The sequence below is a fragment of the Piliocolobus tephrosceles genome, chromosome 15 (assembly GCF_002776525.5).
Source record: "Piliocolobus tephrosceles isolate RC106 chromosome 15, ASM277652v3, whole genome shotgun sequence".
Classification (NCBI taxonomy): Eukaryota; Metazoa; Chordata; class Mammalia; order Primates; family Cercopithecidae; genus Piliocolobus; species Piliocolobus tephrosceles.
The window spans coordinates 10,911,425-10,933,548 of NC_045448.1; the positions used below are offsets into that span (position 1 = coordinate 10,911,425).

Sequence of the window (22,124 nt, forward strand, 5' to 3'; positions counted from 1 at the left end):
ATGATTTTTATTCCAACAAATGTTTTATTTCGATAACATTACTACTTTATCATTGCTTAAAGCAACTCCTTTAAAAGCATACTTTACTTGGGTGACGAGGTCTCTGTTTTTCCCCCTTTGTAGGGCAACAAACACTGGAGCCATTTCAGACATTCTACACACATTATCATACTTCATCTGGCAGTGATCCTGTGAAGTAGACACAATCTCCATTTTACATATGAAAACACTGAGGCTCAGAGTGAATAACCTGCCCAAGATCATATAGCAAATAACTGCCTTAGACAACACTTTCTCAGCACACTATTTCCTAACGAAACATCCTGCCTCTTTTCCTTATCCTCACCAATTCAAATGAGTTTGTTATATTTGTGTGCATCTTAAAACACCCCAATCAAAGCAGAGATAGGCTCCTGGTTGAAATTTGGTATTCCTCCATGAATTAAATCATAGCGCAGAAGAATCACAAGTCGCCTTAGTTGTAAGACTTATTTACTATCCTCATCCCACTGTTTATACCCATCTTATAGAGAAAGCAAATGTTTTGGGTAAACTTTAGAAAGTTGCCGTATTCCAGGACTATTTCACAGAAGTATGAAAATGCTTATGTCTCCATTTTATTTTTTTTTATAAAAAGCAGGCATGAAATACAATTACACACTACCAAGATGCAACAAAACTTTAAAAAAGAAAAAGGGGTGCAATTTTTGTTCAGAGGGGACAGCTGATTAAATATTTATGATTTTCTAAACCATGCAGTTCATTACTTATTACAATTTCAAACAAAACTCATTATTACGGGGATGGGAGTCAGGGAGAGGCCCCCCCAAGCATGATATCCAGCGCTGTCACACAGTGCTTATGTTCAAAGTGCTTACAAATGGTATCTTCACAACATAGGGAAGCTGAAGCCTTATTCCAGGGAAGGAGAGGTGAGTCAGTAGCAGTGTCAATGCAGACTGAGAAGCTCGGCAGTGAAATCAGATTTTAGACACGATTTAAAGCATGTTTCAATAAGGTTAATACAGTGTCCGAGTTTCTCTACTTTACCACCGGAATCCTAGAAGAGAATAACAGCCGCAGCATAACTTCTTAAAACTGTGGTGTAGCAACCTAGAGTATTTCTGTTTAGGATCTATAGATAAATGGATGCAAAATAGATACTTTAGAGCCGGATTCATGTAACTCTAACACAGGTTAGTTTTAAAAGCACTAACCTTTATTTTGGCTTTACTGGTATGCTTATCCATTAGTTAGCTAGAACATTTTAAAACTTTCATATAGATTTTAAAAATTTGTTTCTAGAGAACATGGTTTTTTAAAATGAATACTTTAAAAACTTTCACTATAATTTAAACAGCAATATCGGCACCAGTTTTCCTTTCACTTCTGTCTCGTCATCCCCACAAAACAAAAGTAAAAAATCCAATAAGAAAATCCCAGTATTCATGATTTCTTAGTTCCCCACAGGAGGTATTTATGGCTCTAGGAGAAATCAGGTGTGAAGGAACAAGCAACTTTTAGTCTTATAAATATTTATCTTGGAAGCTTTAGGGCCTCAAGAAAAAAGAGAAACGAGCACAAAATCAGGTTGTTTCATATTTAATAAGTGTTGGAAAGAAAACACATTTATAGATGCATGCACTCATGTATGTACGTGAAAGCGGCAATGCGGTAAAAAGCGAATTCTCACCCAAGGCCAGAATGTTTTATTAAGCGCATTTTCATTAGTTGGACAAACAACCTTATAAACCCTTACGTCAAACCATATAATGTGAAGAATCTCCATGGGAGAGATTTTTTTTTCACCCTTCAGAATTATTTTTCCCCTAAGACCTTCATATGAATCTTCCTTGTACAGTTGGTCACACCATGATTCCTCATATTCTCTAATATATACAGCATTCCAAATTTAAACTTTTGCCTTTTTTACTCAAATATTTGTTACTCGTGTAAACTTGAAATTATTTCACCTTAATAAAGTTTATTAAAAATATATATATATATATACTCTCCAATTCAGAATAGGATAGAACCTCCCATAATGTAACAAAATCTTTATATAAAATATTAATTCAGTCTCCTTTTAACAACTCTAATGAATGGAAATATTTATTCTATATAAATTTTATATATTTTTTATTTTTTAATCTTACTTAAAAAAGAGCTGTCCCCCAAAACCAGAGCTGCAGAACACACCTGCAAGGGAAACGGCATGCACATCTAGTCTGAGCACAGACAGCACAGCAGAGTGCAGACTGGAGAACATAAGAATAACAAAATCAGTTTCAGTCTATCAGTAGGCCAGTGGCTACTCTTCAGTTTCCACAATACTATCTATTGTGGGGATCTAACTCTTTAAACATCTCTAACTGATGTCAGAGGGAATCAATGAAAAATGTCTACTTCCTTCATCGAAATATTAGATGACTTTTTTTTTTTTTTTTTTTGAGACGGAGTCTCGCTCAGCTGCCCAGGCCGGAGTGCAGTGGTGCGGTCTTGGCTCACTGCAACCACTGTCTCCTGGCTTCAAGCAATTCTCCTGTCTCAGCCTCCCGAGTAGCAGGATTACAGGCAACCGCCATCATGCCCGGCTAATTTTTGTATATTGGTAGAGACAGAGTTTCACCATGTTGGCCAGGCTGGTCTTGAACTCCTGACCTCAGGTGATCCGCCCATCTCAGCCTCCCAAAGTGCTAGGATTACAGGCGTGAGCCACCACGCCCGGCCAGATGATGTATTTAAATACCATACCAAACTCTGTGTGTATTTATATAAAGAGAGACTGTTAAAAGACTTCATAATTTAAAAAAACAAAAAACAAGAAACAAAAACTTGATGCTTACTATTGCTGCATACTGTTGCAGTATAAAACATACACTTATCTGGGATCATGAGAATATAACACGAATGGCCCTGCATAAACTGTAATTTTGACAGCATTTAAAAAATAAAAATCAAATTAAGTGCCTTTGAGGCCACTTCTTCCCAGTTACCAGTTTTCTTAACCCAGTATTAAAATATTGCCACACACAGCTGTATGTCTGAGGATCATATTTAAATATTTAAAATGTATCTACAGTCCGTCTTAGTTTTCTTTGTATTTGGGAAAATTTTTGAATCTTAGTGTGAAAACGTAATCACAAATGTCTTTACCAGGAATAAAAACATATCTAGGGTAGCCAGCAAATTTAAAGCAAAGAAAATATTTTGTAGTCACAGACTAATACTGAGGTCTGTAAAAAGGGTTGAATGAATAATAGACATCAAGGATATATTAGTTCCAACACCATCCATTATTGTTTCTAGAACCAATAATACTTTAAAAACATTTGTTAATCAAAATAGGCTGACATTGATGTAACTATTTATGTGTAAAAATAGTGCACGATTTCTCTTCCACAAAGCTAGTTTACATCCTAAGAGCTGGTAAACACTTTTTTTGTTTTTTAATACAGAAAGGGCTGAGACTTTGAAAAAAATTAAATTAAGGCATTCAAAATGGGTCAAGTTGCCTATCATGAAGCATTAGGAAACTGATATAATTAACTTTAAACTTCTTGTTACAGTAACTGCTTAAACATGAACATGCAACTTCCATCAGGTACACAGGAATGAGTGATATAAACTCCAACATTATGGCTTTATACAAGTGCATAGTTGCAACTGCAGTAAGTAATGATATCTGATTAATGTGTATAAAAAAATAAAGTGGGAAGTTTAAAAAACCTTGCAGTATTAGCGTACTATATATATATATATATATATATATATATATATATATATATGTTGTGTGTTTATATATATATACACAGTATAATGGTCACTTCTTAAAGATGCAGTCAATATCACTGTAGTGGAATCCATTCCCAGATTCTTCTGGTAAATGTGCTGGTGAAACCTCTCTGTTGAAGCTAGAAAAGACATTTTCTTTAGACTTTAACTCTTCTCAATCCTTGTGTGCATTGTAGTGTGAGTGACTGCCGAGAGCGCTTTATGGAAAAGTCTGGAAGAGTTGCATATATCCTTAGTCTATCAACCAATCATTGTTGGTTCAACCTGCTGCTTCAAAGGAGCCCAGATTTGTAATTTGTATTACAGGGAAAAGGGGAACACATATATGTATGAGTGTATGTATCAGTCTCTCAGGAAAATATAGCTTTTTAATAAATTTTGGGCCATCATATTTCAGTCTTGTTCTCACTGGAAGAATACGATCACCTTGAATAATGACTGCTTTCATAGAAGGCAGTTAGCTGGAAAGAAAGAAAAAATAAAGTTAGTTCATACAGTGAAATAATTTAAGAGATTGTTAAATTCCTAGAAAAAGCATTCCATTCACTTATTAAACTATACAGTCTTCCAACTACTATGTTTTTTAACACTAAAATCATGCATAAACATACTTACTATATTACTTTTCCTGCAGGTACATGCAATTATATTCTTTCCCAAAACAACTTGGGATTTTGGAATTTTAGCTACACACATTACACACAAGTTTTAAAATGGTTAACAAGCTATTAGGGTTAAACAGTATGCCACAGAGTAACTCAGAAGATAAAGTTTGATTTGGGGTTGAACTGCCAGCTGCCTCATGTAGCTGAAAGGGAGATGCCTATTGATCAGGTTCTACTTGGCTGTTCAACCCTAAGCCACATTTTTTTTTACCTATAAGATAGGACCAAATACATTGTTGTAGTAAATATATACGAGCTACTCTATGAAACCTGATTATAAATAGATACCAATACTACCTGATTTATGTTTTGCAACATGCTTACTTAGACTAAAACAGACATTATTTCTTTTAAATCTTTCTATGTAAAAGGTTTGAGGCTCAACTTTCATTCAAATCTCCTTGAGCCACTATTAACCAAACTATTTTACATTTTCTAAAAGCACAATTCTCACAGCGTATCACTGACATTCTTCAGCAAGGGTAACATTAAATTCTCACAAAGCAAACATTTCACAGCACCACACACAAAAACGCCAAATCAGAAACAGCTATTTCACAGCACTTATTAGACTTATAAAGTTTTTATGCTTTCAATTCTTGCAAGTTGGAAATAAGTGGAGAGAGATGGAGGGAGAAAGGAATCCCATGCTATGTTCACAAACTAACATAGCTGTAGGAACTTGAAAACGTTGTAAATTTTACTTCTCTTCTGAATATGGCTTCTTTGGAATGAACAGAACGTATCAGAATTAACTCCTTTTGTGATTGCTATATCTCATTCCTAAGATAAATTCTAATTGTATTAAAAATTTATAGCCAATGAAGAATCTGAACATAGCATTTCACTTTTACACTTAACATGTAAATTTCAGTTAGCAACTTTTTGAAGACTACTTTTAACTATATACTATTAAAAACAAGTTTCAGAAATAAAAAATAATGAAAGCCCAAGTGCAAACCACATGCGCTACGTTGAAGTACTAAAATAACTGATTTTCCACTTTTTGATTTACCCCATTTATTTCTTCAGAAATCAAAAACATCGTCATCATCATCACCACCACCATCAACATCATCAAATGACCAATCCCAGTCTTTAAATGCCAAATCAAGCAATCTGCAATAGGAGGTTTGTAAATTTATACTCTAACACTCTTTAGAAACTGTAACTTAATGTTATGACTTAGAAATCATACTTTGAATGTGCTGTAAGCATTTTAATTTTCCATTCATGGATAACAAGATTAAAATTAAGATGCATGCACACAAGGAAGCCTTGCCCTTTATATATAAATGCATATAATCACGTTGGCCAAGTACACCTTCCAGATATCTGAAGACAGCGATCATATTTGGGATATTAAGAAACAATCTGCTTCTCCCTCCTCACTCCCATACCCAAGATAAACATGTAACCATCCTGATGCCCAGTTTGATTTGAGAATTATGAAAGCACATTTGTCAATGTTCCCTTCACCAAAGTGGTTAGATTGTCAGCTTGGTTTTTCCATTATAGCACCAAAAACCATGGGGTAAAAGGGGAGTAACAGAATAAGAAAGCAGCTTTCTGAATTTCAGTAGGACCCTGCCTGCTCAATGTGTCACCAAGAGCTTTGTCCTGCATATGAAAAACTAGGGACAAGGGAAAAGCCACAAGTATATAAGTAGCATTATCAACTCATCTTGGCTAAATTGAACTTAGAGTTAGGATATATGTGGTCTTTTCTTTCTGATTCAATAACCTAACTGTAATATTCCTATCATCTTTGCTTTTAAAAATAGGAGTAACTGGGCCAGACGCAGTGGCTCATGCCCGTAATCCCAGCACAGGGAGGCTGAGGCGGGCGGATCACCTCAGGTGAGGAGTTCAAGACCAGCCTGGCCAACATGGTGAAACCCTGTATCTACTAAAAATACAAAAATTAGCTGGGCGTGGTGGTGGCAGGTGCCTGTAATCCCAGCTACTCAAGAGGCTAAGGCAGGAAAGTCACTTGAATCCGGGAGGCAGAGGTTGCAGTGAGCCAACATCGTGCCATTGCACTCCAGCCTGGGGGACAAGAGCGAGACTTTGTCTCAATAAATAAATATAAAAATAAATAAATAGGAGTAACTTTTTCATTTTTAAAACTGTGGTGTTCATGAATCAATCCGTGCCAAGGAACTGATCTGGTCCCCAAAGTCTCACCTATAATCACTATTGTCAGTGGTTCTTATTTACACACTTCTAAAGCAAGAAACTTTAGTGTACATGATTTACCTACTGCTCTTTATAAGGCCTCATTCCAAGAGATTTAGATATGACTGAAAAGGGCCCAAATATTTGCATTTTCAAATAAGAAACCTGAGGTGATTTCTGATATAGCTGGTTAACACTGAGAAACACTGACAGAATAGGTTAATGGACGATTACTCTAATTTAAAATAAATACAGCGACTCAAATTACTCTTTTAAAATGTGCTAAACATAGGACAGCATTTGAGAAAACACACAAACAGATATACTTACTTACTCAATGCATATCACAACCTGGCACACACTCATTTTTCTAGACTTACATATAATGTAGCTTATAGCTAGGGTTTCAGCTCTACTGCTTGGGAGACTATGATCAGCAGGCCTTCCAGGGCATCCACACCTCAGCTTTAGCATAGGTTAGGAGAAAGCTGCATTGCGTATCCTTTCAAAACCTTTGAAGTGTGTGCCAGTGTCATAATCTCAAATTTAAAAGTTGAATCGCTAGATACGAGTGCAGTGCATGATGAGACTTCCCTTACACCTTCTCCCCTCATCCCTTCGAATCAGTCATCTAATTCTAGTTATTTCAACTGAAGAAATCTTTCCGAATCCAGGTTTATTTTCTCCGTTTTCATTGTCAAGTACTCAGTTCAGGATCTCATTAAGCCTGAATACCAATCCCTTATTGAAAGACTTCTACTTATAAATCAAAACTCCTGAGAGCAATGTACATGGAGCTTTTCAGCTGGGTTCAGAGTTTCTCTCCAGTGTCACATCATCTTTTACCACACCTTGCCCTTGCCTTCTCCCAACCCCAACCCAACACAAAATTACAAATACATAAGTAATTCTCACAACTTTGTACCTCTGCACATGACATTTTGCCTGGAACTGATTTTCCCTTATTTGTTTGCTTGTAAAATTATCCATCCTCCATTGTTTGAGATCTTTCTTAATGTCCTCAGGTAGAATTCTCCATGCTTCCCTCGTTTCCCCCAGCGCTCTGTTCATGCCTCTATCATAAACAGCATTTTACAAAGTACTGTAATTGCCTGTTGCTTGACTGTCTCCAACATTAACTAATCAACAGGGATATAGTTCAGGCCTGTGAAACTTATTGTCAAAGATGCTTTGGAAAGAATGCATTTAGAGTTCTACCAACAGTCCACAAAAGTACCCATTTCATTTCTTAACCCTTGCCAGTGTGGCAGGTGAAAAATGGTTTTATGTTATAGTTTTAATTTAATGTTAATTTCTTAATACAGTAGTCCCCCCATATCCTTGTCTTCACTTTCCATGGTTTCAAGTTACCAGTAGTGAATCACAGTCTGAAAATATTGAAAACCTCAAAACAATTGAGAAATTTTAAACTGCCCAACATTCTGAACAGCGTGATGAAATCTTGTGCCATCCCACTCTGTCCTGCCTGGGATGTGAGTCATCCCTTTGTCCAGCATATCCATGCCTATTAGTCACTTATTAATGGTCTTCATTATCAGATTTTTAAAAATGGTCTATGTACGGCACAGCACTATTCCTGATTCCAGGCATCCACTGGGGGTCTTGGAATACATATCCCTTGAGATAAAGGGGGACTACTGTAATCAGGCTGATTCCTTCTTTTTTTTTTACATGTAACAGCTGTTTCCATAATAATGCCTGCATACACCTCACTAATTCTGTATAGGGATGAGACAATCTTTTTTCTCAATGATTTATAAGAACTTTTCATATGTGAAGATACTATCTCATCTTTCTCATATATTTTGTAAAGACATGGTGTTTTTTAAATTTACAAGGCTTCAATTTTGGGGTAGTTGATCTTTGGCTTTGTTTTCTTTGCTTTTACTATTTGAAAATTCTTCTCCAATTCAAGATCAGGTATATATTCATGTATGGATTTATTTTTGACACATCAAATTGTATATAACTTCATTATTTTCCCAAGTAGACTGTTAACTTTCTAACATTTAGAAATGGAGAAGAGCGGCCGGGTGCGGTGGCTCAAGCCTGTAATCCCAGCACTTTGGAAGGCCGAGGCGGGCGGATCACGAGGTCAGGAGATCGAGACCATCCTGGCTAACATGGTGAAACCCCGTCTCTACTAAAAAATACAAAAAACTAGCCAGGTGAGGTGGCGGCGCCTGTAGTCCCAGCTACCCGGGAGGCTGAGGCAGGAGAATGGCGTGAACTCGGGAGGCGGAGCTTGCAGTGAGCTGAGATCTGGCCACAGCACTCCAGCCTGGGTGACAGAGCGAGACTCCGTCTTAAACAAAAAAAAAAGAAATGGAGAAGAGCAAAGATAATAATGACACAATAGCTACTTCCTCCCTTAAGTTTTAACTGTGTTGCCATGTTTTACTTCTTAAAACTCGATAAATGAGCGTTTGCTGCATTTTTGCTTTATACTTTTCTGCATGCATTAAATACTGCGTTTAAAAAAAATATTTAAAAGAAAAATAATTAAAGAGAAATGCCCTCTAGCCAGACTGGTATCTAATTTTTTTTTTTTTTTTTTTTTGAGATAGAGTCTCACTCTGTTGCCCAGGCTGGAGTGCAGTGGCGCAATCTCGGCTTACTGCAACCTCCACCTCCTGGGTTCAAGCAATTCTCTGCCTCAGCCTCCCAAGTAGCTGGGATTACAGGTGTCTGCCACCACGCCCAGCTAATTTTTGTATTTTCAGTAAAGAAGGGGTTTCACCATCTTGGCCAGGCTTGTCTGGAACTCCTGACCTCAGGTGATCCACCCACCTTGGCCTCCCAAAGTGCTGGGATTACAGACGTAAGCCACCGCACCCGGCCCAGACTGGTATATTTTTATCTTGCATTGAAACAAATTAGGATTCCCCAAATTGTCTTCATCAAAAATTAGCATTTTATTCACAAATTTCCTACTTTTCCAGTATGGCATTTTAATTTTAACTCAAAAGTACCAAAAAAAAAAAAAAAATTCCTGTAGAATAGCATTTGTACACATTATTTTCATGAACTGTCAATTAATTAAGTTCTACTCTTATCACAATGAGGCAGTGACTACTTCAGTTCCAAGTCAAGGTTCCAGAACAAGATTATCTGGATCTAAAGTCATGGCTCTGCCACTTATTAGCTGGGTGACCTTGGGTACACAAGCTTTCTGTGCCTTAGTTTCTACATCTGTTAAATGGAGATATATTAATAGCTACCTCACAGGGTGGTTCTGCGGATAAACTAGTATAATAATAGCTAACACTTATCTATTACTTTAATAAAACTTCACCACTATAGAAAAAAAAGAAGTGCTGAAAACAGAGTTAAGAGGAGAGGCTGAGCGTGATGGCTCACACCTGTAATCCCAGCACTTTTGGAGGCCGAGGCGGGCAGATCACCTGAGGTCAGGAGTTCAAGACCAGCCTGGCCAACATGGGGAAACCCCGTCTCTACTAAAATTACAAAAATTAGCCGGGCGTGATGGCGCATGCCTGTAATCCCAACTACTCAGAAGGCTGAGGCAGGAGAATTGCTTGAACCTGGAAGGTGGATGGTTGTGGTGAACCGAGATCATGCCACTACATGCCAGCCTGGGTGACACAGCGAGACGCCATCTCACCAAAAAAAAAAAAAAAAAAAAAAAAAGAAAAGATGTAATGGCAGATGACCATGAGGAAAAGTTACCAAAAATGGTTAAGTGAACATTTATGGGTTCACTTTATATTTGATGTATCTAACAAAGCCAAACTTTGTTTTAAGAAGGATACCATGTCAAATTGGTTCAACTAAAGCTAGACTGACTAATGCTAAGACTAATATTAAACGAACTCAAACAAAGAGCTAGATATCAGATCACTGCCGAGACACACCACAATTCTGTGCCTCCATTTTCTTGGATGACCCTTTACTAGTTCCACCCATTTGTATATTGAATGGGCTTTAGTCCAGTAGAATGTTAAAAGCCATCCAGCCTGAGGCTTGATTCCTCCCTGGAACCATGCTACTCAATGAGATTCACGATTTGCCTTTCTGATTGGTTCTTCTTCTAATACATCTTCCAAGAAAAAGGTCTTTAGCCGTTTAGTGCTATTTATGATCTCTCATACTTTCAAATAATGTCTTTAGAAAACAAAATATCCTGAGTTCCTTTGCTTGCTACATTTGTATACTTTCAAATGACATACTGCAACCTCTGTTATTCTTATCTATATACCCTTCAATTTGTATAAGTGACTCTTAAAATGTGACATTCAGAATGGAATACTGGCCAGCCATGGTGGCTCATGCCTGTAATCCCAGCACTTTGGGAGGCCAAGGTGGGAGGACTGCTTAAGGCCAGGCATTTGAGACCAGCCTGGGCAACATAGGGAGACCCCCATCTCTACAAAAAATAAAATAAAAAAAAAGTTAGCCAGGTGTCCTGGTGCATGTATGTGGTCCCAGCTACTCTGGGAGGCTGAGGTGGGAGAATAATCACTTGGGCCTGGGAGGTCAAGGCTGCAGTCAGCCATGATTATGCCATTGCACTCCAGCCTGGGCAAAGAGTGAGACCCTGTCTCAAAAATAATAATAATAATAATAATAATAATAATAATAATAATAATAATAATGCAGGTTGATTGATTCATGTAAGAGATACAGATACAATGCTAGGAGTACATGAAACAATGGAGACTCAAATACCAAAAACAATGGAAATAATGTTGCAGATGCACAACAAAATCCAAATTATATTATAAATGTGACCATCTTTATGTTTAGAATTTCAAAGAATTAAATTTTTTCACAAAATGTACACTACACATTTTACACTCAGTTTTGATATTAGTTTTATTTACATGCAGATGTGAGAGAAAGAAATCCCTACTACTTACCGTCGCTATGACAAAATATATTAAAAAAAAAATCACTGAAGAATGATTCACAGGGCAAGGCCAGAAGTTTAAAAAAAAAAAAAAAAAAAAAGTAACAAAAATCAGAAGTAAATGTACTTTCAAACAGACCATAACACTGATTTGGACTGGGAAAGGAAGGTATTTGTAAGTCAGTGTACATAAAAACAGCCTGTTACATAATTGGGAGCATGCCTCATAAACTAATTTGATATATGTTATCATATGTAGTAAAATCATTAATATGTCAAATAGCACAAAAGGAAAAAATACATCACAAGGATATTTGGAATTGTTATAATTCTAGATCCAGACAAACCCCTTCCGGAGTCTTAATCAAAACCAAGTATAACAATACCTGTTTTATTCCACAGGACTATTTTAAAGAGCATAGGAGATGATACATAAGAAGTTAAATGAGAGGAAAGAATACATAGAGAAGTACTTTGGAAACTGAAATCACTATACACTATAACGTATTAAAATACCATTTAAGCATTAATAGCTCTACAATATTAATAATATAAATTTAATTTTCAGATGTTTTACAGAAGGCACATGAAATGGCCTTCAGTATCTCTGAATTCTGAGTTTCTTTAGCTTTAGTCAATAATCAATAATAATATTTTTAGTCAATAAAAATAATAATAATTTTTGACTAAAGCTTTAGTCAAAAACAAAACTAATTTTGTTTAGTTTTATCATACCTCACACAAAATATTAAACATTTTCACTGCTGAAACACCAATTCTGCCTTTGTCATTCTAATTATTTCCTTGAGAGATTAGTTTCAAGAAAGTTTCATCTAAGATGTTTGTGGTCAGAATCAGATTTCCGACAATACAACCAATGCACATCAATATTCATATACTGAAGGTCCTGTGTCAGGGAACCAAAAGGATACCTGAAATTAGATACCTGATAAAAGTATATGCTTTTTCCTTTAGCTAACCAAATTCTTGTGTTTGTTTCATGTTCAATGGATAGCCATGTTTATAAATGCTGAAGTAGTTAGTAAGTCAAGAAATGGCTATTGTGAATCAAGATATTTAACTAAAGGACTTTCACATAGCTATCCGAAAATGGCTCCATCAAAATGTTTTGGTGCATAATGATCAACCCTGACCTTACTCCATTTTCCTAACTCTACCTCAATTCCAAGGAATGGCCACTTTTACCCATTAGCTCACACTTGCATTTTTAAAGCTGGTCTATGTTGCTGCTAAAATCACACTCAAGTTACTGTTTTATAGATTTAAAACTTAAGCTGATATTAAACCTGCCTCCCAAATCATGTAACATAATAAAAGCTTATAATATGAAACACAGTGTGTGCACTTGACAATGTGAGGTCTGTGTACAATGTTAATTCTATCTTTTAAGTTATTAAATTACTCAAGTGCTCATAAAAGCTGAAAATTAAATCATTATACAGTAAGTCTTCACTTGACATCATCGATAGGTTCTTGGAAAGTACAACTTTAAGCTAAATGAAGTAAAACAAAACCATTTTCTTCTCATCAAGGTTATAACAAAACAATTTTGAAGGAAACAACTTAATTCCAGGACCTGCCATTGTTTTGCTTAAAGTCGCAGGTTCCAAGAACCTATGGACAATGTTAAGTGAGGATTTACTGTACAAACAAACACAACAAAAATCTTTAAAGATTTTTAGTTGAATTTACTGTATGTGTGTGATTTAGTAAATAAATTTATATTACTTTCATCTGAATCGATGAATATGACATGCACATTAAAACAGTTCCAAACATTTGGTATTCCACAGTTCACTAAAATACCAAGCAAAGGAAAACTAACTAGGAAAATTTGTAGTTTGAATATAAATAGCAAAATATTTTAATAGACTTTTTTTTTTTTCTTACCACATTTTAATTTATTACCTAGGTTTGTTTGGGGCAAGCTGTCGACTTGGCCGTCTAATAGACTGGTTTTGCTGTATCTTCATTGAAGTTCTAGGAGATGATCGTGCAAAAGGGTCTGGAGCTGGGGGCTTTTTAGGTATCTTTTTCACCAATCGACTAACCCACTTCTGCTGCTCTTCTGTAGAGTTTGCTAGTAATAATAGATTCTTTGCCGTTGAAATATCATAATACACTATAAAGAAAAATTTGAAAAAAAAATTAATGTACTTAAAATGATCTGAACATAACCAATATCGATGGAGCAAGTAATTTACCATTTACCTTTGCAAGGTGCTATAATCTCCTCCTTTTTGTCCATGTGATCTTTATGACACTTAATATGGCAACGGCGGCACTCTAAAGCAGGAGGAGGCTTAAACATGTGCCACAGGGGCTTCATACAAGCCTCACAGTTGGTTGGGAAATGATAAAGAGTAGGAATAAACTCATGTCCCTTGTGGCAAATATAATTAGATTTTTCTCCAACTGGCTCCACTGGAAATTCTTGTTCCTTCTTACTTTCTCCTTCATTGGCATACAGAATCTATTAATGTCAAAAGAACAATAAATGATTTCCAAACATGCTATTTCTTATGTAGTAACAATTCTGATAGTGTAAGTAAAATAACATTAGCCTAAATTATTCAAAGAGAAGAAAATGTATCTGAAATACAAACTTAAGCTCTTGATTACGCAAACTTAATCAAAAGCTTATGTAAGAAAAGTCATTAAGACAGTCACTTTGGTTTGCATTTCAAAAGAACCGATCCTCTTCAAATGCTGCCTCCTTATTTTCTTTGTAACACCCATGCTTTAGCAGTACTATCAAAATAGGTCAGCAAAAGGCAAATGTGCACTTCATAGGTGTTAGAAAGTTTTTCTGGGAGGGACTGTTCAAAACAATCACTTGAAGAAATGTGGTGATTATACTAATTGGTGTTTTGTAATACTTAACAGAAAACTGGGTAACAGCTATAAGCACAGCTTCATTTTAAAAGTCCTGTATTTTGAGAGTTGAGGGGGAAAAGAAAGGAAAGGCTGTGTATTATACTCCAAATAAGCATGACAAGCATCCAGAAAACAAGGAGCCAACTTCCACACAGTACACCAAGCACAATGGCTCTTACATAGAAGGAAATCAGTAAGTCATTGCTGGTTTGACTAATTTTAAAATGGAAGTAGTAGGGGGAAGAATGTGGCTTCACTTTAAATTGGAGGTAAAAGGGTTACAAGGTACAAAATTTACCTCCATAACTGACTTTTCTAACTTTCTAGAGAGCTGAGATTACACAAAAACAGAAGGGAAAAAATTCATGCTTAAAAAGTCATAACCAACCTTAAACAAAAATATAGCAAAGACCAGAAACATGATACAAACACACTACAAGCTTTAACAAATAAAATGGAGACAGGAATGAAGATGTTCCCAAACAGAATTAAGCACAAAAGCCACAAAGCAACAAACCATCTTTAAATAGGACTGAAACAGAAAGGTAACCTGAAGAGGGCCAAAGAATGAAGATATTTAATATGTCACATCATTTGAGAACTTCTAAATGTGAAAAAAACAAAACAAAGCCAACCAACCAAATATAAACAAAACTATGTTTACCTGGAATATCCTTGGAATTTCTTTAGCATCTGCTCTATATACATCTGTCTGTGTAACTGGTCGGACGTGAAATAACTTGCTATAAAAAATTTTGAATAAAGGAATAAAATATCACCCAAGGATCAAATTATATAGTAATTATTCTATACTTATGTCAGAAGTTAAACACTGACTACTTTGACCCATGTTAGGAACTCAGAATATTTTGTTCTATTAATTATATAATTAATTAAAATTTTTACAAACCTCTGTCAGAAATTTTCTAATTAGTTTCAAAAAATAATGTATCAAAGGCCCATGAAATAAAGATGTTTCAGCTAACCCTGTATCCCAGACTTTCATCCGGATGAAGCAAATCACAGAAAAATGTAACAATAGTACAGCAGGAGCTATACTATGACTAATAAATTGCATTGTTACTCTTATACTTCAAAAGGTAAGAAAATATACAGTTTCTAAATATTCTAATAAAAACACTTACTCTATATCTAAAACCATGTAAGGATTAGATTGTTCTTTATCTTGTTCACTGTCATAGAAAAGAATCTTCTTACTGCTTACAATCACATACTGTTAAAACAGGGAGAAAAGAAATCAGTAATTCAAGTGTTTATATACCTTATTTATTGATTTTTTTTTAAAAAATTCTATATTAGCAATAAAAATCATACTAAGTAACTAAAAAGTACTTAATATATCTTTAGGAAAGTCTTCCTTAAAATAACAATACATTTTGTTTATATTAATAGATATTTTAAATAAGCAAACTGTGGGGAGAAGTAAAGTAAAATATTTTTTGGGATTTAGCTAGCTTTGGGATCCAACATCATTAATAACCTTCTCAAAAATAAACACAATAACATCAATAATCATAGTAAGAGAGGAAAATAAATAAATGGGTCTTTTTTACTAGATTCACAGTTCTTTTCCCACCAAAACAGCAAAAGTATCAAAATCAACAATTTCCTAACAATAAAATCTGTCTTATTATTAACAAGATATGAGGACAAAAAATTTTTTACAAAGATAATTAAAATCATATCATTTCAAATCCTAAAATATAAACAAGTTCTATGTGTCTAAAAGTACCAGTCATGTATATCCTGCAACTAGAAAAGCCAAATGACTAGAGGTAAAACAAAAACAAAAGGCTCATATTCCAAACTATCAATTACCTTTTTAACCCATCCAAATTTCTTAGTGTTGTTTCGTGCAGGCAATGAAAGCCATCCTTCTAATCTTGATTCTACAAATAGGCACAACATATGAGAATAAAGATAACAATTCTCCTTAGATAATAAAGAACTTAATAACATTTTAATACGAAATTTATAAAACAAATAAAATATATCCTTTAGAATTTATCACTATACATCATCTAGGATACAGTAATAGTACAGGATCAGCAGTAAAAAGTTATGCAATGCAAAACAAAATCCAGGTTATATCATATTGGAAAGAGATAGTCTATAGTTTTATAAAGTCAAATGTTCCACTGATTAAATTCATGCATTTGTAATCAGAAAAGCTGCCAAAAAAAAAAAAAATAATAATAATAAAAAGCAGCAGCAGCAACTCTCTATTCTCACTGGTACACCTGCCTCAGACTCCTTGATTTTTCCTTTAGAAGAGGGCCACATCGTGCACATTTTCAAGGAGTACATATATTTTTTATAATTACGTGTTCAGAGAAAATGAACTTTTAGAATAACTATTATAAAATAAAATAATGTAAATTTTGTTTTATTTTATTTTTTTTTTGAGATGAAGTCTTGCTCTGTCACCGAGGCTGGAATGTAGTGGCATAATCTCGGCTCACTGCAGCCTCTGCATCCTGGGTTCCAGTGATTCTCCTGCCTCAGCTTCCCAGGTAGCTGGGATTACAGGCACGCGCCAGCACGCCCAGCTACTTCTTGTATTTTTAGTAGAAATGGGGTTTTACCATGTTGGCCAGGGTAGTCTTGAACTCCTGACCTCAGGTGATCTGTCTGCTTCAGCCTCTCAAAGTACTAGGATTATAGGTGTGAGCCATCACAACTGACCAATTATGTACATTTTAGATAAAATCTGGTTAATAAGCAGCAAAATAATCAAAAGATTTCTAAATTCCAAAATATCAAAATCAGTAACATTGTAATTCAACTAAGGAATGTGTATGAATCCTTGGAATTTGTTTTAATGACATTTGATCAATGCCTTTTAATGAAATAAATATGTGAAATAGCATTTGGGGAAGTTATTCTAATAGTAAAAGTAGCTATCAATTATTTAACTTCTATTATGTATCAACTGTGCTGGATGCTTTACATAAATTCCCCTAATTTAGATGAGGAAACTGCAGTGTTGAAAGATCACATAGGGCTGCCTCTTTGACTCTGAATGAAGGAACTCTCTGGTTTTTTCATTTAAACTGTAATCTCTTTCAGGGTAATGACCAGGCGAAATTCTTTCATGTTTCTTATGAAGAACATATGCCTAGGATAATGTCAGTAAGTACTCAGTAAAAACCTTAAGTTTATCCTCTGAATCAGTCAAAATACTTTTTCTGTACCATCACTTTTGTTATAAAACTTCAGGAAGAATTTCTTCTTGGTTGAAAATGGCTAAAACAAGCAATGAAACCATGCGCTCTTAAGCAATATAATGTATTACTCCATTTCTCGCAAGTTGGCCTCTATCAATTACAACAGCAATGTCATGAGAAAATACCTTAAAAACAAATTCTTTATTCATGCAGCAGTTTATTTTTAACTGAGTCTACAACAACATAGTAGAGTTAGTGGTTATTAGTTAATGTTATATAAAAAAAACTTCAAAAGGCTTAAAATTAAGGGTAGTGAGAAAAACTCCAAAGATGAAAAGATTTTCAGGATATCACCTGTACCGTTAGGTTCCGATGAAATGGGTAAGTAAGGCAAAGATTCTTCTTCTGAGTCAGAATCAGAGTCAAGGAGCATGTGAGAACTGGAAGGCTTAGTGGCAATATTGAGAGAAGTAGAGGAACGTTGGTAGGTGAATGACATGGATTCCATAGTGTGTGACTGAGTGATATGAACTAAACACCCAACATAAAAGGAAGTAAGAATGCAGAAAGAAGAGAAAGTGAAATGAAAGCTTAAAAATAGAGCTAACATATAACAATTTAAAAACTAGACATGTGGAGTTTTTCTTTTGTATGTTTATGAAAAACTTTGTAAAACACATCAATAAATAAAATAAGCTTGAAATGTTACTTGAATCCTTACTCCAAGGAGTAGGTTTTCCCTTAAAGAAAATACATTTTTCCTTCAGAGCAGTCAGTCGCAAGACTTAAAACAATCAACTGATTTATATTTAAGACAAATAGTACTGCTGAAAGCAAATCCCTACCTGGAAACCCATCATCTGCCTCAGCATCCCCTGGTCCACTGCCTATACTGGAACTATCCAGACCAATATGCAAGGCTTGGAGTTGTGACCGCAGCTGCTCAATGTCACTGTCTTTACTGTCCAATGTCATCTGCAGTTCAATTCGAATCTGGCTCTCTTCAGCTATTTGCTATAAGAAATTTAATTACAATAAGTTAATTGGATGCAACACAACTCAACATTTTGCTTCTGGGTTCAATAATAATTATTAAATAATAGAAATGGTCTATAACCAGTAAAACAAACAGAGATGAAAATAATTCTACTTCTTAAAAAGAAGTCTTCAGTAGAGTCCAAAAAGTATTCTTACTGCCTGCATTTCATTCAGTTCTTTCTGATACTTGATCATCTGCTGGGTCAATTTCTCACGCTCAGATTTAAGCTCCATATGTAGCTTTCTATTCTCCTTCTCTTTTCTCCGCACATCTGTGTCATTACCACGCTTGACAGGTTCTTTTCGATTCATGATCTCAGCCAACTTATTCACAGCCTTAAAAAAAATGTAAAAATAAGTATAATACATAAATAAAATAAATTACGTGTATGGTTTCTCAGTATCTCATCAACAGCAACAAGTTATGCAATCACAAATACTCTCCTTCCCTACACACAGGGCTACAAAGAAACACTTTTTATAATATTTAAATAATACACCTCCTTTACTACTCATCATCCTTCTCCATCCAATTCGCCATTAGATTTTTACTCATGTTTTCTGAGAATTATAATTTAAACATTTATAGAATTGATCTGATGTTGCTTTCTACCATTATGACTTTTTAGTTCTAAGAGAGACTTTAATAGGCAGACCTTTCTGCTTTTATTCTAGAGGAAGAACATTCTGCAGTGGCATCACGTTAATAAAATATTCTATGTCCAACAACAGTGAAGAGTACCTAGTACCCCACCTGTTCATGCAACACATATGCAACTATAGGAGTTGGCAGAGAGTGAACTAACTGACCCTTTTCAGGTTGTCAGTAAATGGTCAATCCCAACAGTTCTTAAAAGTAGAAAAACATATTAAATTACAACAATAAATTGAAAGAGAATGTGATTCCAAAAGGAAAAATTAAGAAAACTTTTAGTAGCTATAGAATTGAACAATATTAATCAAATCTAACTTCTCCCAACCTGGCAAAAACCAGATAATTGTGACTTCACAAATATTGGTACATTCGATGACTATGCTACCAACTTGTAATGCCTGAAGTAAAATGTAAAACAGATAAACTGAGACAAAATTCAAAATCATATTTAGATTCTATTATACATACTTGAGTTTTGAGTGTTCTTTCTGTTAACAGCTGTTTCTCGAACTGTGCTTTAATAGCTGCTGCGCTTATTTCTTCGTCTTTCAATCTTGACAGTTCTGAAACATGGAAAAAAGTTAAAATTACATTGGTAATTACAGCAGCTGATAAACATTAGGTATATGAAAAATAAACATTTTTGTTAATACATACGCTCTTGAACATCTTTCAGTTTGTTATTTAATTCTTCTTTCTCATTCGCAAGATTGGCAACATCACTAGTTAGTGTCCTATTAGTTTCTTCAAGCTAAGAAATGAAAGAGGAAAAAATAATCACATCCCAATTTACACAGTTTATGTTATAAAACAATGATTCAAATAAGAAACATTCTAGAATACTGTTAAACCTCTTATTTTATTTTTCCTTTTTTTTTTTTTGTGAGAGTCTTGCTCTGTCACTCAGGCTGAGTCTTGCTTTGTCACCCAGGAGTGCAGTGACATGATCTCAGCTCACTGCAACCTCCGCCTCCTGGTTTCAAGTGATTCTCCTGCCCCAGCCTCCTGAGTAGCTGGGATTACGGGCATGTGCCACTACACCTGGCTGATTTTTGTATTTTTAGTAGAGAAGGGGTTTCACTATGTTGGTCAGGCTGGTCTCAAACTCCTGGCCTCAAGTGATCGCCTGCCTAGGCCTCTCAAAGTGCTGGGATTACTTGTAGGCATGGGCCAAAGCACCTGGTGTGAAGGAAGTTTAATTGTAAATTATGTGTTTCCCCTTTCCACCCATGACTGTATTTCATTACATACACATGAAACAATACATGGCGTGGCTTTATGTATGTGATTTTCTTCTTCTTCTTTTTTTTTTTTCTCTTTTTGGAGACAAGGTCTCAAAGCTCTGTTGCCCAGGCTGGAGTGCAATGGCACTCGATCACCACTCACTGTAGCCCCAGCCTCCAGGGCTCTAAGGGTCCTCCCACCTCAGCTCCCATGAGTAGCTAGCTGGGACTATAGGCATGAACCACCACACCTGGCTACATGTTTTTTTTTTTTTTTGGTAGAAACAGGGTCTCACTATGTTGCCCAGGCTGGTCTCAAACTCCTGGAGCTCAAGCAATACTCCCACCTTGAACTCCCAAACTGCTGCAATTAGAGGCATGAGCCAGCATGCCAGGCTGTGATTTTCAATCTTACTGAATTTATCTTTCTGTAACTGTTTTCACTCAGTAGCATATTAAAGTATTAAATTGCTGATACAAATGAAGACCTAACTAATTCATTTTAAGTGACATAATAGTTCCATCTTCTATTACATTTAATGCATGCATTCATTCATTCATGGATATTTGAGTTTTTGCTAATATATTTATGCTGCTATAAGCATTGTGCCGAAGTTTCTATAGTGTATTTATCTTAATGTGGACTTTCTTGGACTGCATTATGTGAATGCCTAAAATTTACTGGAAACTGTCATATTACTTACTGTACTATGCCATACCAAATTTATACTTCCCATAGTGAATAAGAATGCCATTTTCTAGACATTCTTCAGACACTTGAAATTGTCAGCCACTAAACTTCTGCCAACGTGATGGGTACGAAATGGTATTTCAAAGTTGTTTTACCTAGGCTTTTCTTCAACAATAGTGAGGTTAAGTATGTGCTTATATATTTAGGTTTTCTCTTTTAGCTAAGTTTTCTTCCAAATTCTTTAATCTTATCTTACTGAATTACAGACATTCTACATATACTCTAGATACAAATCTCTTGTTTAATAAATATATTACAAATATCTCCTTTCTGTCATTTGTTTATGCTGTCCTCTGTCATATGCAACTTTTAGATTCTGTTCTAATAGCTTAAAATTTTTATTTTTCATAGTTAGTCCTTAAGATAGCTAGACTTTACTTTTGTGTGTGGTGTAGTGGGGATTTAATTTTATTCCTTTCCACATAAAAATACAGTTATTCCAAAACCATTTATGAAATGTGTCCTTTCCCTGTGATTTGTATACTGCCACCCCCATCATATATACCAAGTTCCTGTATGTGAAAAAATCTTTATGGCCTCCCTTTTTCATTTCCACTGAACAGGACTGAATATCCCTGTTCTAATACCACACTTTTTAATTACTGCAGCATTTCAATACGTCTAGTTAATTGATAGGGTAAACCTAACTACTTGATATTTGACCTCTCTCTGAAATTTTTATTGCAATTTTTTCAATCTGCATGGAACTGTTTTCCTGGTAGTCTCAAGATTCTTCTGAACTAAGTTCTATTTAAAAAGAAAAAAAAATGACCCTTTCACTTTAGACATTTAACTTTGAATTCATTAACAGTGAAGTCACTTTTAGTAAGCCCCTCTGACAA

At 35.2% G+C, this 22,124-nt stretch overlaps 1 protein-coding gene across 1 annotated transcript in view; it reads right to left on the reverse strand.

Annotated features, from left to right (window-relative positions):
* Positions 1 to 604: 604 nt before the first annotated feature.
* ROCK2 (Rho associated coiled-coil containing protein kinase 2) overlaps positions 605 to 22,124 on the reverse strand; it is a 172,029-nt gene continuing 150,509 nt past the window's right edge. Inside the window, exons 19-28 of the mRNA XM_026454699.1 lie at positions 19,966 to 20,059; positions 19,777 to 19,871; positions 18,810 to 18,989; positions 18,461 to 18,629; positions 16,267 to 16,337; positions 15,573 to 15,661; positions 15,092 to 15,170; positions 13,762 to 14,023; positions 13,459 to 13,672; positions 605 to 4,256 (exon numbers count right to left, since the gene is read on the reverse strand). Coding sequence (XP_026310484.1) covers positions 4,253 to 4,256; positions 13,459 to 13,672; positions 13,762 to 14,023; positions 15,092 to 15,170; positions 15,573 to 15,661; positions 16,267 to 16,337; positions 18,461 to 18,629; positions 18,810 to 18,989; positions 19,777 to 19,871; positions 19,966 to 20,059 — 1,257 coding nt within the window. The 3' untranslated portion in view covers positions 605 to 4,252. The remainder of the gene's footprint in view (positions 4,257 to 13,458; positions 13,673 to 13,761; positions 14,024 to 15,091; positions 15,171 to 15,572; positions 15,662 to 16,266; positions 16,338 to 18,460; positions 18,630 to 18,809; positions 18,990 to 19,776; positions 19,872 to 19,965; positions 20,060 to 22,124) is intronic.